The sequence below is a fragment of the Agelaius phoeniceus genome, chromosome 2 (genome assembly GCF_051311805.1).
Source record: "Agelaius phoeniceus isolate bAgePho1 chromosome 2, bAgePho1.hap1, whole genome shotgun sequence".
Taxonomy (NCBI): domain Eukaryota; kingdom Metazoa; phylum Chordata; class Aves; order Passeriformes; family Icteridae; genus Agelaius; species Agelaius phoeniceus.
The window spans coordinates 95549497-95567977 of record NC_135266.1 but is presented as its reverse complement, the minus strand read 5'-3'; the positions used below and the strand labels follow the sequence as shown (position 1 = coordinate 95567977).

Sequence of the window (18481 nt, the reverse complement as noted above, 5' to 3'; positions counted from 1 at the left end):
CCTTTGACCCCTTGCTACCACTATATTAGCTCTGCATAAATGCCAGGTCTCAGATGAGCACCTACCTCAGCGTGAGAAAGAGAGAAAGCAGGACAGGTAAGAGCTGAACTCTGTTCTGGTGGCTTGGACTTTGTGACTGGTGTATCTAGCTCATAGATGAGTGAAGGTAGTCTTCTAATTTGCCCCATCTCCTACTGTGAACTGAAGTGTGAGCCCTTCTCACACTCTGTAGCCAGGAATGGTGCTGAAATAGAGGAGGGTGGGAGTACCTGGGGTCACCTGCTCTGAAGCTGAGTGATGGATGCTCCATAAGACAGTCATAGGAGGGTCAAGCCCATGGTGGGAGTTGCAGAATTTCCGTGTTGGGAGATGCATTACCTTTTCCCAGGTGCCTTGAACACAGGGACTGCAGGTTCTAAAGCAGGTAAGAGCATCTCATCTGTTCATGCTCCTGGGAAGCAAATTTCTGCCTTTTGTGTACACGGAGAAAAACTGGCTTGGGGATTAAAAATCAAGGAAGGGTAGTAAAGGAGCAACTGTACCAACATCTAGTGAACTGGGTGGTAGCTTTTGGAGGTAATCTGCGCAGATGGAAATCTCCTTACTGGGGGATAAGATGGAACATTGACTTGTAACACCACGGGATTTAGCAAAGCATTCATATATAATAGACTTTCAGCCTACTTTCCCTTTGCAATTCCTATGTTCAACGTTTCATTCATGTTCCTCTGAGTGATGCAGCCCCCTAACTGGGGGCATAAATAAATTTTCATTTCTAAACAGCTTTTTAAATGCAGTGTGTTTGGAAGCTTGTTTAGATGTAATATTTTCAGTGTGCCAAGTAGCAAATTCTGACTTTTTTAAAAGACAAAGGTAAAGGAAGTCGGATGAAACTAAATTTTGCATTCATTCACTTTTGGGAACTTGTTCTGCTTAGGCTACTGTCTGCTACATTAATCCCAGAGTGAAAAAGACAAGGGAACCTAGTTAGCTACTTGGGGTTTTCCTCAACTAAAGCAAGACAAAGTACTCAGATCACTGGGTCACTAAGATGATCATTGTATGTGATGTACTAACCAGCACAATGTTCTTTAGAGCAATTTACCAAAACAAATCAAATGAAGAAATCCCACAATATGAATTTTCCAGTTGTACTTAAGCATTTTGGAAACCTATTCTGACTTCTAGCACTTTTACTGATTTGCTCAGTGCTGAAACGGGATTTTAGCTCTCATAAGAACTAGCTTTAACTGCCTGTGTTTCTTTGGGCTCTGAAAGTTATTATTGTGGATATTTGTGAATATACAAAGAAAAGGATAACATTTTTATACTGCCTTTTCCTCACTTCTTCAGAGGAAATGCGCATGATCTTTCTGTTCTTGTCTTCATTTATTGGTTAGGTTTGTTGCAAAAATCTGGTGTTTAACCAACATTTTATTTCTCTGAAAACAACCCACACACTCTATGCTGATTCCTGCAGGTCTCTCTGTGTAGAGAGCAGAACTGGTACTCAAACCATGCTGCAATCCAGGGCATTGGTGATAGCTCTGATTCTGCTCCTTAGCACCACTCTCCCCGGTAAGTCTGAAAAGCTTTGCGGCTTATCTGAGACAAAGCTCAGCTCTACAGGAAGTAGGAATGCATCATGAAGTAGGAATGAAGCCAAATAATTCAGTTGAAGACCATGAATACACAGTGCTTGGCAGTGTGGAACAAGTCAGTAGAGACCTGGCATGAAAACTGCCCATACTTGGTGCAAATACTCTGCCGTGGAAGGTCTATGACTTAGATACCCATGACTGGGTGAAGAGAGTGTGTTGAATGCTGTAGAGCAAATTCTGGGAGAGGTTCTGAATCTCAGAATTTCAAATCTCTTCCCCTGCAGCTGGGGGAAGATCCCAGAGACACAAGAGACATGAGAAACCTCATGGGGTTTTACCTTTTTTCTCAGAAGTGCAGTCAAAGTCCATCTTTGAGAAAGACCGTCGTGAGTTGCTGGCCATCCCTGAGACTATTGCATCTTACTTCTATGAAGCTGTGAACAAGGTGTCCCCTAAAGTCAGCCAGTTCTTGTTGGATACTGTCCAGAGTCCAACAGTTATTGCGGCCAGGTATGGAAAGCTCTGTACTAACACTCCCACAGCCATGTGTGAAAAGGGAGAGGGAGGTGTGGGAGAAAGAACAGCTATCTCTGTGGAGAGATCCAAGGGGAAATTAATCAGCAAACAAAGCCTGATGTACCAAGGGAGCGAGGTGTTGGAAGGGGGGGTGAGGTGATATGGTCTGCTGGTGAAAGGTCTTCCCAGGGAGGTACACACAGTGTTCACAGGGATGGCAGGTACTGCTCTTTATCCACGGGTAGTGACAGAGGAGGCTGCTGGCTGGTGGGAAATCAGCTCCTCTGGAAAGGTGCTGCAGGGCTGTGAGGGGCTCAGTACTCAGTGACAAACCTAGCTTGGCTCTAGCTGTGCATATGCCTTGCTCAGCGTAGGGGAATGAGCTTCCTCACAAAAGGAAAAACATGATCACCCTAGAGACAGTTTCATGTAACTCATGGCACACATGTACTGCCTATTCCTGTCTTCTGAGGAAAGCCCCTCTAGGATTGCTGAGGAGCTTTGCACTCCTGGTGACAGGCAGAGTAGTAATTACAGCAGACGGGAATTACCCTCACACACTTGAGTGTCTTACCACATACTCTGTTGTCTCCTGCAGACAGAGAATCGCCAAAGAAGCAACTAAAATCAGTATAATGTTCGAACAGCTGATTGAAAAAATAAAGAACGTGTGGTACACAAGAGTCCTAGGCTATTAGCCAAATTAAGACAAGTCAGCGTTTCCTGATGTGAGCGTGTAACACCTTCCAGCGTCTTCTTTCCCCCTGCCCCCCCTACGGACCAAGATCAGTCAATAAGACAGAATCGATGCTCCTCTTAATGCCACTAGAGGGAACCCACCTTCAAAGACCAAAAGATGGAAGGCGTCTGCTGAAGCCATCTGCTGAAGCCTCCCCAGAAAAAAATCAAGCAGCTGGGCATGGGGAAGGCAATATAGAGATTCTTCTGTAGCCAAATCTTGAAAATTAATTCCTCCTGAATGGCTTGGTCATTGCCCCCCTAATAAAAAAATGTTAGTTGTTACACTTCCCTAAGTTTGTTGTTTGTATTGAGCATTATGGAATCTGACTCGCCTTGGCATCCCATTCTGCTGAGAATGTCGCTGTGATTCACAAGAAGTGTTTGCAGGCAATGCTAACAAACCCTGAGTGTTCAGGCACTTTGAACTAAGCTCAGATTTATCTTTGGTGGAGGAGGCACTACCTGAGCATCTCTTTGAGTAGCCACAACTGATAGTGCTCCTTGGTTAGGTGGGAAGCAAATAGGTGCACCTGTATCTTGTGTCTGAAGACTTCAGATAATTTGGGAAAACAAATGCCAGTAAATAAAACTGTCCATCAACCTAAACTGGACTTTGGAAGTGTATCTTATTGGTCAGAGAGGCTACTGAATGACCTTTTCCAAAGGAGAAATGAATGGAAAATTTCTCACTATCTTGACCAGTTTATGAGAGGGACCTATGCCTGGCATTGTGTATGAAGACCTGGCAGGTCCTCATCAGTCCTGTGTAACTGCATTGGCCCAGATGCCCACACTGGACAGAGAAATCTATCTTCTTTCTCATTAAGCAAGCAGAAGCAAGTAGGCAATTTTTTTGAAGTCACAGTAGGAGACTTTGGCATAGGCTAAAGCAAGCCAATTATTTTGTTGTTTTGTTTTATTTCTTTAATTATCCGTCAGATCAGTTATAAGCTTGCACTTAACCACTTGCCTGGAATAAAATCCCCTAATTTTCCATTTTCTTTGTCCCAGCAGCTCCTTTTTACCGTGTGCAATCATAATGAAATCAGGGTCCCCATGCAGTGCAGCAAGTTCTTCCTTCTCTGATGGTTCACCAGTTCTGCAGAGATGTTTTGCAGGTTTATTCATTGCTGCTTGTATTCCTTAGACAGTCTGTGCTTCTCTGGCCCAATGAACAAACATGCATACGTATTATGTAAATGGACCTGTATTTAGGAGGAGATTCAGAAAAGCAGACTGTTATGGTGATAAGAATATTTACCACATGAAAAAGCCAGGTCCTTTAGCTCTTTTGCTACAGGGACGACTTCCTGCTTGTTTCCCATGTGTCTGTTCAATCTTTTCTTTTTTTTTTTCCCCCTAAATATAACACTTAAAAGGAGAAGCCCTGCAACTTAAATCCTCTCTTGTCCCAAGGAATAATTCAGCATTCTGAATTTTCTCAGAATAGAGCTTGTTCTTCTGTCATTTCAAAAGTACTTCTTTCTGACAGAGTGAAAGTTATGAGTATATGAAAGAGCCTGAATATTCTCTTAAGAATTTGGTGTCCTGGAAATCAGCATTTCAGCCTTTTCAATCTACTTGTATGCACTGCCAAAAAGAGTAGGAAAAATTTTGGAAAGTATAGGGATCCTCATGTAGCATTTTGAGCCTGTTGTGTGACTTCACCAATGCAACCCAGTGATATTTCTGTATTGCATCACTGCACAGCTGGAGAAGCACAGTAGCTGGTATGAATTCTGTGCTAAAACATTAAATAGTTGACATTTTGTTAAGTGCACTTAATTTTATCTTTCTGCTTCTTTGCAATATGACCTCCATAAAATCCAAGCCAGACGAATCCCAAACAGCAGTTTGATGTCTGATTTTAGCAGATGGGCAAACGAGAATCAGACTGTAGATCTCTGTATTTGTTTGCACTCAATCTCCTGACCACATAGTTAGTTATCGATGCATTTTTATGCTTGAAAAAAACAAGTCGAAAACCTTCCAGGTAGTTAATCTCTTGTACAATCTACAACGTGGGGAAACCTATGAAGAGCAAAGTAGACAACCTTCCACTGCCACTTCTACCCCTGATGTTACCAGCATCCTTTAAGACAGAAACTAGCAGCTGAGACAGCATTCAGGCTGGGATTGGGTAGAGGAAAAAAAGATTTTTATCCCAAAAAGGACCCTGGGGCAAATTAATGGGACGTGTAATGAGTGGGCCATTTTATACCTCAATTTTAAAATATTTCATATCTACTCTCAATTCTCAATTGGAATAAACAGGTTAATCTGTAATTTCTTTTTAAAATATGTACAGAAATCACTTCCCAAGTGATGTCTGTTGCAGAGTTCACTGAGTGCTTCAAGATTCTTGGAGAGGCTTCGTAAGTGAAGCATTTGTTTCAGTGAGATTCATGTCATAGAAACTTTCTTGTTGAGTAATTGTCATTCACTTTGCAGATTTGGAAAAGCTTGTGGTGTAACTGGTTCAACTGAGTCAATTAACATGAAATGTTAAGAAATGTCAGATTTCTGCTGTTTCTGAGATGGGGGAATAACCCCTCGGGTGTTCATGATTTCTGCAAAAAACACCCTTTCTTGAAAAATACTTTTTATGGTGGGTACTTTACACCATTTTCAGTGGCTCGGATTGTTGATGGCATTTACACTTCCTAGCTCCCCTCCACTCTTTAGCGCTTGGAAAAATCACTAATTAATGCTAAGGGAACGCAGGCCTCGGGCTCTGTGCTGCTTTGAGCAGTGGTTGCTGCCCTTATCGATGAACAGCCCAAGTCCTTCCTCAGCAAAAAAGTCCAGCACAGGATGTTTGAGAAGGCAAGGACTGGAAAAAAATCTTGTAAAATATTTGAAACCTCCGGCTGGTACTCACACCCACACACGCAGACATTCCATCTCAGTACCGCAGTTTTTGTCCCTTCGTGAGGGCCCTGCGGGCAGGCACAGCGAGGGGAAGGAGCAGGCTGAGATGCTGGACGCGGACTAAGGCGCAGAGCTGACATCGTTCTGACTGCTCTGCCCTTCCCCACGGGCTATTGGCAAAGAGACTTTCCCAGGTTTTAAACATAAACGCCAAAATCACAAACGGGGAGCCGTGTGTGCATGGGGGCGTGAAGTCAGTACGGAAAAAGGGGCACAAGGATGCGGCGGGTGGCTGCGGGGGCAGCGCTGCCTGCGGAGGGGCTCGGCGGGCAGCGGGAGCCTTGCGTGCCGGCCGGGATCAGTCAGCGCCCGCTGCTCTCGCTCCCCGCCCGCCGCGCCGGACGCAGGGCGGGCGCTGACTCAGAGCGGCACCGCCGCCGCCGCCGCTTCGCACGCGATGTCGCCGCGTCCCCTCATCCCCCGCGGCCTCCCGGCGCCGCACAGGGAGCGCGGGCACGCTCGGGGGGCGGGAGCTGCCTGGGGAGAACAAGGGGTCCCCAGCCCGGCATGGGATACTCGGGGAGGCGGGAGGCGGGCAGGAGTGGCTGGAGGAAGGGAGGAGCAGTTTTACAGCCATAATTCCACTCTTTGGTGAGGCTGGAACAGGTAAATTCCCCCCCGCTGGCCGCCTGACCCTGTGGAATGGGAAGTGTGTTTCGGCATGGGCCGGGCTGGGGCTGAGAGGCTGCAGCTGGGCCGGCGTTGGGTGGGGAGGGTTTGAATGTTGTTTCCGTAATACACAGAAAGTTTTTCTCATGTGTTTGCTCGCTTACCTGCGTGCTCACCCGAGAGGTGGGGGCTCCTTTCATCTGGGTGTGTAGTGACCACGCTGTGCTTTGCAGACACAGTTTTTTGTGGGGGAGAAAGGGTGTGCCGGGTTAGATGATCCCGTGTTGCAGATTTGGGGCGATATGCGATTAGGCCACTTCTCAAAGTGTTTATTTGTGAAATGTTTCTTAAAGGGTCTTTTGAGTTTGCTATTCAAAAACCTAGAAAATTGCAGCATAAGTACAAGCTAACTGTTTTGACAGTAGCTGTGTTAAAACTGCATTATTAAAGTTTCCCACTGCCATGACATGGTGGTGTTCAAATGTGCACTACAGCATCAGGTACACCCCGTGCCTCGTGGGAGAAGCATTAACCTGCTCACTGCCATACAGGAGTGTATCTGGGAATGGTTTAAAGAACATTTGCTATCGACCCTGACATGCACTGATTCCTGAAGATCTTAACAGAATAAATATTTACAAGTACAGCTGCTGTACATGTCAGTGAAGAGCAGATCATTTATATTCACCTTTATACTCACAGCTGCCTATCTTCAGGTTTACAGTATCATCCTTGTTAAATGGATTCAGATGTTGGTTTTGGGGCTATTTTATTCTCAGTTTGCTTGAGAGAAAAAAACTTCAGATGTGAGGGAAAATGTGTGTGTGACCCAGTGTTTGAAAACAAGTGGATTAAGTTCCCTGCTTAGAAAAAATACTTCAAGACAGTTATTTTTTTCCTGATTGTAACATTTTCTCTTCTTTCCAAAGGCTTCATTGTCTCTTGCATTTCTCGGGGGTGCCTGATGTTAGAAGTCCTGCCAGTGAAGGATTGCTCCCTTTGGAGTGGAGCACAGATCCTCCCAAGTAACCTTCCCTTCAGCAGCAGCTTCCAAATGCTGTGCTCAGATGGGCTTTGATACTTGGAGGGCACAGGACTGTAAAACAGCCGACGTGGCTGTGGGACCAGCAGGAGTAACCTGTTCTCAGCTGTGGTCAATTAAATCCAAAGTTTTGTTGTTTTGTTGGTTTTGATTTTGTTTGGTTTTTTTTTTTTTTTTTTAAGGAAGGAAACCCACATAAATCAAACCTTTTTTATGGCCACTGGCTGTTTTGTCCTTAGTTTAATTCTGCCTTTTGTCAGTTAAACTGCCACTGAGGCTGTTGGCTAATTGGCTAATTCAGCCTTTTAGGTTGCCCATATTTCTGAGCAGCTTTGCTCAGCATGAAAGTGGGAAGTTTCCTATTTCTTCTTTTTGGGTGGCAAAAATAGTTGGAGCTACATACAATTATTTTAGCAATCTAAGTAACTAATTAAGCCTTTTCTGGTCAGGAAAACGCTTGTGGTATTTAGATTTCAAATGAGCTTTTATTATTCTAATAATAAGGTTGACTTGATAGAAATCCTATTTTGTAAAAATAACTGGTTGATTTTGCTAGAGGGAGAAAATGATAATTTTATTTGGAGTTACCCATTTTTCCAAATAGTACTTTGATACCCCAGAAAAATAAAATCTATTTTATAAAATCAACATATGTATACATGACACGTAATACTTATTGAGAAGCAATGCTTCATCCAAAACAGTCATTAATCTGATTAACTGTGTTTCTAAAACGTTCCTTGTTCATATAAACTCCATTCTTCTTCTCTGGACTTCTTAATAGCAGTTAGGTTTAAAAATTTTCCACTTCAATTGTAAGTGCCTTTTGCTCCATCATATATTATTGAGGAGGGTTCACTGTGGGGGTGAAGGAGTGAGGAAAAGAAATATTTCTCTGTTGAATTGACTCACCATAGGTCAATAATTTTTGCCAGCTCATGTGCAGAAATATGGTGCGGGCAATTGTCATCTGTAAACCTAGAGAAAAATTCTTGTATCAAAAGACAAAAGACAAGAACAGTAGGCACTGTTAAAAGTCTTTTGGGCAGCTCATTGGCAGCTATTCACCAGAGAGGGCTGGCAGGTAATGCAGACATTGCAGACTCTTGTCATAACACATAAAATCAAAATATGGAGCACGAATGCAGAAAGTACTTCAGTTCTTGACATGCATTTTCCCCTACAGAGTACCAGGGTTTATGACTGACTCCCCTGATGAAGCAAATCTCAGACCTGACTTAAATAACTGAGCAAATAAAAAACCTGGTTTTGAAGCACCTAAATTGGTATGTGGCAGCATGGCTGTTCCCTGAGTGGACTGACTATGTGTGATGCTAATAGGTGGTTATACCCTCAAAACTCTTCAGCTTTCCTTTTAAAGGAATGTTTGTTTCCCTTCCAGTGTGTGTAAGGAAAGCGTGTGGTTAAAGGGTAAACCTACAAGTTCAAAATCAAGTAACAGGAATCTCTGAATAGATTTGGCATGGCATCTCATGATTTTCAGTGAATTTGGTGAGTTCTGACCATAAAGGACAGCTACCTACCTACCCTTATGGGTTTTGACAGATATGTGTGAAAAATAATCTGTTAAGTGTGTGCTCTTAGTGAACCAGATGATTGCCTGCAGTCTTCTTCAGCTGTGCTGGTAATGGCACTCGTTAGAGCATGAGTCAGAACACAGGCTTGCTTTTTTCAGATAAAAAGGAAGATGCACATCACTATTTGTCCTCTCCATGAACATGAGACACTCTATGCTAAAGCCCGGTAGTTACCCTGCAGCTGTTAGCAGACACTTCAGCTGCTGTGTTTTTATCCCACAGTTTATCCTGTCCTTACAGCCATGGGAGAAGAGCAGGGAGCAGAGGTGCCTAAAGAAGAGAACACAGATGCCTAAATCACTGTGACCTTGCCCTATGCTTCATCCAAGTTGCTTGAAGGCACTTTAAGGAAGGTGCAGCCTGCAGCATCAGGAAACCCAGTCCAGCAGCACAGCTGGGAGCACTATTTGGGTGGCTCCTCTCTCTATGTGAGGCCACAGAACTATGAATTTCATGGGTCTTCAGAGCTTTTGGAGATGAATCATTAGCATGAATTCTAGGACACAAATTAATCCAGCTGGGTTCACTGCTGGGTAGGTAGTTTGTGAGTTAGGCTTTTAGTCTTCTCAGCCAGCCAAACCCCAGCTTTCTTGAAGTTAGTCATATAAAATTCCAGTTAATTTTCAACAAAACCAGCAGTTTCCATACTGACACTAATTACTTATTTGGACAACAGTGGAAATAAGGACTTATAAGCATCATCAGTCTAGTTGCACAAGTACTTAAAAATTAGAAGAGGAGAGTTACCTCTCCTTTATGAATCAGCAGGGGTTTCAGACATTTTTAATAGCTTCAGGAAGGTCGCAGCCTCTTGAGTGGCTGTGCAAAAGTGTGTGTCACGGCACCATCAATGTGGTTGCCAAAACACGACTCCTGGAAGCTAGGAGATTATAAGGGTTACTCAAGGTTTATTCTCTTCTCTAGCTCTAGATTTTTCCAAAGCCTTCTTCTCTCTTCTGGTGAGGCATCTGAAAAAGTTTTTAAATTACTTGGTTGTGTTCCTAAGTGGTCAGAAGTACCATGTTCTCTGACTAGATTTCATAACCTCTGACACCCTATCTAGAGCTGAGGTTTTGGGCACACCACTGCACTTCTCAGTGCATTTGTTGCCCTCTTCGCTTCACAGCACCTCTCTATCCATAGTGTCCTGGCTGGTTACAAGGAGAACAGAAGTTTATGTATGTATATGCGTCTCTTGAAAGCTGCCAAGCTTCTACTCTTCCTTGCAACACCTTTTAGGTGGCATGATTCACCCATGGTGGGTAACTCCCACGGGTTCAAACACAGGTGAAAGCAAATACGCACCTGCCTGTATTCTCTCTTTTTTTTAATCTTCTTTTTTTTATAATGGCGTGCATGTTTTCTCTGTGTGAGGCATGGGTAGAAGTTTCTGTGGTTCCCAGAAACTTCTGAGGAGTGGGTGACAGGGGAAATGGTGGTTGTGGTCAAGCATTTGTTTAGGCAGTGCACAGAGGGAAGTCACATGAGTGGTCAAGTCAGGTGCATGGTACCATATATGGCAAACATTTGTGCTGTATTTAATTATACATGGTGTTTCTCAGTGCAAAAGCTGCTCTTTGCATTTCAAGTCTGACTTTTTGGACATTTTGTGTAGCAGTTTTAAAGCTAGACTGAAAATTTTGATGGATTTTAAAACCACTGACTAAGTTTCATTCTCTGAGCAGATGCCACACAGTTTCACAGTCTGGTTTTCTTTGCCTCAAATTGAGGGTTAAAGAAAGGGCATTCTTTGAGAAACAGCTGTTCTTTTATATTCATATTAACTAGTTTTATCAATGGAGAAAGAAAGAGGGCATCAGATTGCATAGTACTCCATTGCATAGTAAAAGACAGAGGGTTGCTTGTTTGGCTTTTTTTTCAGAATTGACTAGTAACTTTTGGATGCATCCAGTTATTTCCTGATATTATTGAATCCACTTCGCTTTTGAAGGATCTGCTTTTTAGAAAGTGAGTAGTCACCTTTTCTCAATATCAATGCTAATACAAATGAAAGCCTCTGAATTTACCTTGTGGGAAGCATTTTCTTTGAGATAGGATTCTCACCTTACCTTCCCTGTGACCTCCTCTAGTCCCCAAAACAGCTAAATTTAGTCCAAATTTCAATAGAAACATTTGCCTTTTCTTTTTTGAGGGTCTGTTGCTGAATTGCCTCTTGTAAAATCCCATGTACTCTAGAAAATGTGAGAAGTAAACAGCAGAGGATGTATATTTATGTATTAGATTTAGTGGGAGATTCTGACTAAGAATGTGGTCTCTTACTAATAATGAAACTGTTTTGAAGTTTGAAAATATATCTTTTGGTCACAATGCATTATTTAGATGATTGATATTGATCATGTTGGCTCTCAAACCGAAGTGGCCTCAGTTTCCAAAGCTGCTGCAACCTGTTACAGAAAGATAAGTGAGGTGAACTGGGGAAAAAATCCCTACATTTTAACTCATATTTAAAAAGAAATATGAACACAAACAGCCTCGATTTGGGCAGCAATTTTTTACCAGCTCAGAGGTAGAAGACTGCCTTTCTTCTTGAAGGCTGTTGGTTTTTAATCCACTTGCTTTCTCATCTCCCATATTTTGCATTCTTTTACTTCATTATGAGCTCAAGTCTTAGCTGCCCAGATGCTTGGGGCCAAAACCCCTCTGTCATTTAGTGAGATTGGGCTATTCCAAAACCTCCTGTCACTTGCAGCAAGACTGCAGCAGTACTGAACACGTGCACCTGCAAACTGAGCAGCTGCTTAGGTTGTTATTGAGACCTAGAGTTCACTAATTGCAGGCTTTGTGGTACAGTATTAAAATGTTAGATGAGATGCCATGGGCCCTTTCTGGTTTTCTGGGGGCTCCCAGCCACCTCTGTGTGTGACTTTTGGTAGCATTGTAATTACTTCTGAGGCCATTTAACTCACTGCCAGTTTCCATCCATTGTGGATTTAGGCAGCTCTTTCTTTGTTCCTGTTCATGAGCTTATCCCTTTCTCTGACAATATGCAGAATGCTGGCATATTTGGTAAATAGCCTGAGGTGATGGATTTTCCATTGCAGGATTGTGGGTGTCTGCTTTCTGTTCTTCATTTGCCATGAAATGTGCTGCTTAACTTGGTGAAGCCTTTTAATCCAGAGAAGAATCATAGAATCATTTTGATTGGGAAGGACCTTTAAGAGCATTGAGTCCACGTGTTTCAGTTAGACATTTTGGGACACATAATGATTTGTGCTCAAATTAGTTTGCAAATCTACTCAAAAGTTCCTGCTGACCTCAAGAATAGAAGTGATCCTTCAGGGATAACAAAATTCTAGTATTCCAGTAGTAACAGTCTATCTGTTAGAAGTATGTCTAAGTATGTTCCCACCCATGAGCTGACATCTCTTTGTACAATATACCCTGCAAGCACCTGAGGAGAAAACCTCAACCTTCTTTTGTCAATGACCTTACTGTCCCTGTGTAGCAGTCAACAAATATATAATTGCAACATCGTTACAAAGTCAGGAAATATTCTTTTTGTAGTCCACTCTGTTAAAAACCTGAGGCACAGACAGGCTGTGAGGGCTTTTCCTCCCACCAGTCTAAAGGAGCCAGGACAAGAAGCTGCAGATGAAATCTGGATGCATCTAAGTCAGTGGAAGTTCTCCTCTTGGCTTCCAAGAACCAATCTTCACTGCACTACTTGTGGAGGGTCAGTCCACACAGTGCCTACACCACGTTTCTTGTTTTGAGCGCTGCAAGTTTGCCCTGCTTATTCTGGGTCTGAGGCTATTCCCTGTGTGACTTTCTCCTCAATACTCTGCAACTCGAAGTTCCATTTAGCTGTGGAGCAGTTGTGGGTGTTAGCACATCTGCTGCTGAAATTAAGGTTGCAAAAATTCTTTGCCTATTTAGGCAAGCATCAGGTCTGGGTACAATTTTTCTTTGTGTTGAGATGAAATACTTTATTTCTGAAAATTCCTGATTCATTCAAGCCAAAATGGAGACCAAGAGATGTATCTAATAGGATCCTGATTTATATCAGAAGAAAAGGCACTTCAGCTTTGATTGTGCACACCTCAAGAAAGTGCACCAACCTCTAGATTGGAGGTGGTACTGGTGGTGTAGTTGTTTTCATTAAAAACCTTAAAAGGTCTTGATTTAATTCTAAGGCAATATAAAAGCATCTCTGAAATAATGAAAAGGTTTGTGGGATGAGCAGATGAATGTTTTCATCCCGACTCACTGACAGATTTTCTAGTAATGCTTTGCTACTTCTTCATGACAATGAAAGCAGAAGTTAGATTACAAAAAGCCAAACCATATTTATTAGCTGCAGTCATACTGAATTTATTTTAAAATAATAAATGTTGTGGGGGAAAAAAAGCCCAATCTAAATTGCTTGCCAATGTCTTTGGCAAGTGTCATATCAGAATTGCACTATTTCCATTTTACATAGCAAACCAATTTACTGTCATTCAATTCTTTTAACATTGATAAAATAGGCATCCTGTTACATTATTCAAGTCTACCACATTAAATACTTTCAATCACAATAATTTGGGTATCATTCTAAGATATGTAAATGCCAACAAACAAATAATAAATGTTAATATGGAATAGTAAAAGTTCCTGAGGTAAAGCTATTCAAGTATAGACTTTCTTTTCTTAAAAAAAAAAAAATTGAAAATAATATTTACCATGTCATGAAAGTGCCAAATGACCTGCAGTTCACAAGAAAATAAATTACACTAACTCGAGTGAAAGACTGAAAGAAATTGGCAAGTTTTCCTTTGCTGAATTAGTTGCCTCTTATATATTTTAATTCTTTGCTCATTTGGAGCATTTGCTGTGGCATTTATATATGATTCTCCTCAAGCCTGACAATATTTATCAAGTATATTTGTTATTTTCCAGAAACTAAATCTTTAGGCATGAGATCTTGGTGGAGCTCCTCAGTAATTTTTCCAATTTGATCTGGTGTTTTGAATTATTAAAAAAAAAAAGAAAGAAAGAAACCAGCAGGTCTAACTAGAATTATTTAAAGTCTTGTGGATTGGATATATTCCAAGGTATTTTAGTGCTTTCAGCAAGGATTGAGGAAATAATGAACAAGTCTGACTTACTGTCTTTTTCTATAATAAAAATGGTATCTTAGTTGAAAGGCAAATCTTAGGCTTACTTTTCTACAAAAAAAGGGTCTCTTGTTGTACACTTTATTTGCAGTTTCTGAAGGTCACTGCAAATAAATTTGAAACCTTATAACTTTAAAATTGGAACTGACACTGGCCTCATTCTCAAACACTGGCAGGTCTAGGAAGAGTTGATGCCCTTCACGCAGCTGTAAGCCTGAAAAAGGAGTTTGGCAGTTAGGTGGGGGTGGGAGGGAAAGTCTGTCATGTGGAGGAAAAAAAACCAAAATCTTTTAGAAGAGGTAGTGAGGGAGGAAACAAACACATGCAGTGAAGGGAGGGGAGAGCAAAAAGCCAGTGTGTCTCAGTGATACCCTCATTTTAGTATCCCACTGTGTGCCAGAGAGCACTCTGCCACCAGCAATTGCTGAAAGACACTTCTGCCTCCTGTGAGGCTGCAGAGCCAGCTCTTCACCTGCTCTGCTAGCCAGTGCTCCAGTGTGGAACTGGCTGGGGATCTGGGCAGGATGTGCAGGTTTCTAGGTTTGCGTTGCCCTTGTGAGAGATCTGCTCTTGTTTCTCTGCAGACATTAAACAGCTCAACTGTTCAACAAGGTTCAGTGCAAAATGCAAATACCAGGATTTATTTGTAACACACAGAAGAGTCATTCCCATTTACAGTCATTTAGAAAATACAGAGGTGTGAAAAGCCATAGTGAATGTACACATGCTGCAGTTACATCAGAGGGATGGCACTTCTGTTGTCCAGTCTCCAGGGTTTTTTTCCTTTACTGTCCAGACAGTTTTTTCATGAGCTGTGTTAGCTGACATAGCTGTCTTCCCTTTGAAGTCTTTAAGCAGGTTTGCATGTGTGTAACCTTTCACTCTAGAACTCACTCCTTAGTAGAAGGCAGTGACTCTTTAGTTCTGACCCAAGAAATCAGAAATTGTGTCAGGTCCTCAAAAAAGTCTTAAAAAGCACAAGTGTGCTTTTGTTGGTCTTGTTTTCTTTAAGAGAAAGGTTGAGTGTAAGGTTTTGCTTGTCTCCTGGTCTCTCTGCCTTCAAGTTCTGTTTTTTCTGAAATCCGAGGGGTTAAGCACTTTAATTATTACTATTAAAACTAAAGATTTAATGCTGTAATAAGAAGCTGAGGCTTAAAATGCACAAAACTCGAGTTATGAGAACTGGTAAAACACAAATTCATTAAAATATTTGATTTTTAAGTTCAAAAAACCTCCAAAAGCCCAAAATTGATCAGGTTGGTTTGAGGACATTGCGCATTACTTGTGGGCAAACTAGGAACCAAAAAGAAACAGTTGGGTTGCTTTTGTTGCACAGAATAAAAACCTGTATATGCATAAGTTCAAAGCTTGTCTCGGAGAGGCTTTGACTGAATCATATGGTTCTTTTCTGTAGTTTGTAGCACTTGTACTGGGGTTCCAGCATAAGCATTTGCAGCTATTCCTTGGTATGAAGGTTTCACATTCACACTATGCATTGTCACAGCAATCCTTATGAAGTAATTCTGTGGTTAAGGTTTCCATCTACCTGCATTTAAAAGGAAGCAACATCCCTCCCACCTGAAGCACTGGTTGCATTACACTTGCACCTGTCTCTGTTGCTTGTTTCTCCTTTTCTTTTCCTGCCCTCTTTGGGGGAAGAAGTCCCTTCCTCTGCAGTCCCAGCTCGCAGTCAGAGGGACACAGAGCGCTTCCTCTTCCTGGTGGCATACTCCCCTGCTGCAAAATTGGATAGGGAATGGCTCAGGTGGGTGTCCAGGGTATCAGAGCTGTGGCTGCTCATTTTCACCCGTGGGCACAGGCACTGGAGCATGGCTCTGCGGATGTAGTTGTCAAAGAAAAAGTAAATGAAAGGGTTGGCACAGCTATTGGCAAAAGCAAAAGGGCTGCTCACCTTCATGCCCAGGTAGGCAACCGTGCCAGAAAAACAGTCGGGCTGCTTTAGAAGTCGCAAAAGGATGGCCATAAGCTTGAAAAGGTTGTAAGGGACCCAGGAGACAACAAAAGCTGCCACTACAATGAAGACAATCTTGATGGATTTTCTCAGTTTCTTATCACGTTTCCCAGCCTTCTGATAGTGCACACAGAGTCTCTTGGTGATGGAGCAGTAAAAGGTTAAGATACTAAACAGTGGGAAGAAGAAGGCCAGGATTAAAAGCATCAGTGACATGATCTGTTTGACTTCTGTCACAGCTTTGTCTGTGCAGTAAGTCTTTCCATACTGTGTCTTCAGTTCTCTGGACAAAAGGGTTGGCATCCCTAAGCAGCAGGATAATACCCAGACAGAGATGCAGAGTGCTCTGAAATAGGATCTTGTCCTGATCCGTCGTGCGACAGAGGGGTGCATGATAGCGAGGTACCGGTCAGCACTCATGCAGGTGAGGAGCAGGATGCTGCAGTACATGTTGACTGAGATGACATAGGAACTAGCTTTGCAGAGGAAAGATCCTACCCTCCAGGTCTCATCCGACACCTCCATGTCCACCCAGAAAGGCAGTGTGATGAGGAAGATGAAGTCAGATGTAGCGAGGTTGATGATAAAGATGTCAATCAGCCTCCGGACCTGCTGCTTGAAGATCAAGGCCGCTATCAGGATTGAGTTGCCAACAATGCCCACCAGGAACACGGCACTGTAAACGACAGGCAGGAAAGTAGACATGTGTTGCAGGTGCTGGTACTGACACTGGTCATCGTAGTAGTAGTCGTAGTTGAAGGTGACCGTAGGCATGGATGACAGCGCGGTGAGTTCCATTTCTGGCCCAGCTGTCCTCATCCTCTTTCTGAAGGAGGCTCTGAGCCTCCCCTACTGATCCCTTCCAGGTCTTCTTTAAAAATATTTTATCAGTGAGCAGGGAGGAGGGGGAGAGCCGGGAGGAGGAGAAAAGCGGTTTTTGTGGGGAGGTAATTTGTACACTTTTAACCAACTGCATAGGCGATGAACTAGCAACAAGAGTATCTGATGAGTCAAAACCCTGCCTTCAGAATAAACGCATTGTGGCTTTTTTAAAAATCAGGTAAAGTTTTACTGATTCTATCTCCCTTTTGCATTTTCCAGCTTCAGGTTTTGCTTTTCTTTCAGGTGGAGGGAAGGTAGTTTTTGAGATTCTGAACTTTTTGGTTTTTAGGAAGGTATATTGGTAGTTTTAAGAAATTTGAGATTGTACCAGCTTATAAGAAACCCAAGAACAGTGAATTCAGGTGCCCCAGCCTTTATCTATATTCCAAACATTTTGTATAAATTGCTTGTCGGGGCAAATCTGACTTTCCTGAGGCTTGGAGGTTTTTACTTAACTTGACTCTTTATGATTATTGCTTTCTGTTTGAAAGCAATTCTCTCATATGAATATATATAGGGAAAAACATTTAAAACTCCTATATCCGTTCTGCCCTGTAACCGGTTGTTCTTTATCAGTCCCAGGTTCTTGGATGCCCTGCCAGTGCCCCCCTCCTGCCCTGCAGCCCCGCCAATTCCCCCAGGCCTGGACTTTCCACACCCGACTTTAGGAATGTATTAGAAACTTAGAAAATAATGTTCCAAATTGTTGTATATTCTTCAATATATATTGTATATTAAAACTTGACTTGATGCTCCCATCCCCCACACAGGCTTTCTCATCAGCCACAGTCCTGGACTCTAGAGCAGTGGTTTGTTCCTTCTCCTTCTGGCTGCACAGCCTGCGTGACTCTTGAGCTGTTTTTATAAACGGTACTCACTTGTCTTAACAAGCTCTGATTTCCTTCATCTTTCATTTGCAGTATCAGTATTGCTCCAGCTGTGACTTACCTTACAAACAGCCCTTTCAGCGTTGCATAAATCAAACAGAAATTCTCATTTTTAAAACTACTGAATTCATTACAGCTTTGTCAGTGCATACTAATTTAAAACCTGCACTATTGGTCTTCATCATCCTTCCTCTCTTCTAAAAATAAATTCATTTTCTCCTTCCTCTCCCTTCTACCAGTACATTCACAGACCAGGCAGGCCTCCAGGATTCTCAAAGCTTTGAAGAAATCGCCTTCTGGTGTGTGCTCCATCCCTAGGCAGACAGATTGCATCTGTTTGTGTCTCCACATGCAAAGAGCAACTCCAAATTGTGTGCACAGTGAGTTAGTCCCTCCAGAGCACTCTGGATGCACTCAGATTCACTCTCCCAGTGCTCAGGTTATGTGCTCCTGTGCAGCAGGTGCCTGGTAGACTTCCAGGCACCTGGAAAAGCAGAAGCTGCTGTAAAATGACTGGCTGCTGGATGGAAGAGAATTTAGGTGGACACTGGCTTGTGATATGCTGATATCTAATAAGTACCCACT

At 42.6% G+C, this 18481-nt stretch overlaps 2 protein-coding genes across 2 annotated transcripts; one reads left to right on the top strand and one right to left on the bottom strand.

The window, feature by feature from the left end:
• Positions 1-1464: 1464 nt before the first annotated feature.
• On the top strand, positions 1465-2815 carry LOC129117612 (apovitellenin-1-like). The gene is given in 4 exon segments (XM_054628361.2): positions 1465-1507; positions 1510-1578; positions 1952-2111; positions 2716-2815. Coding segments are annotated over 4 exon segments (372 nt in total).
• A 12299-nt stretch (positions 2816-15114) lies between these two features.
• On the bottom strand, positions 15115-16946 carry GPR15 (G protein-coupled receptor 15). Its single transcript, XM_054654620.2, has one exon. It carries the CDS (start codon positions 16944-16946, stop codon positions 15846-15848), a length of 1101 nt encoding a protein of 366 aa, XP_054510595.1. The 3' UTR covers positions 15115-15845.
• Between the last annotated feature and the right edge of the window lie 1535 nt (positions 16947-18481).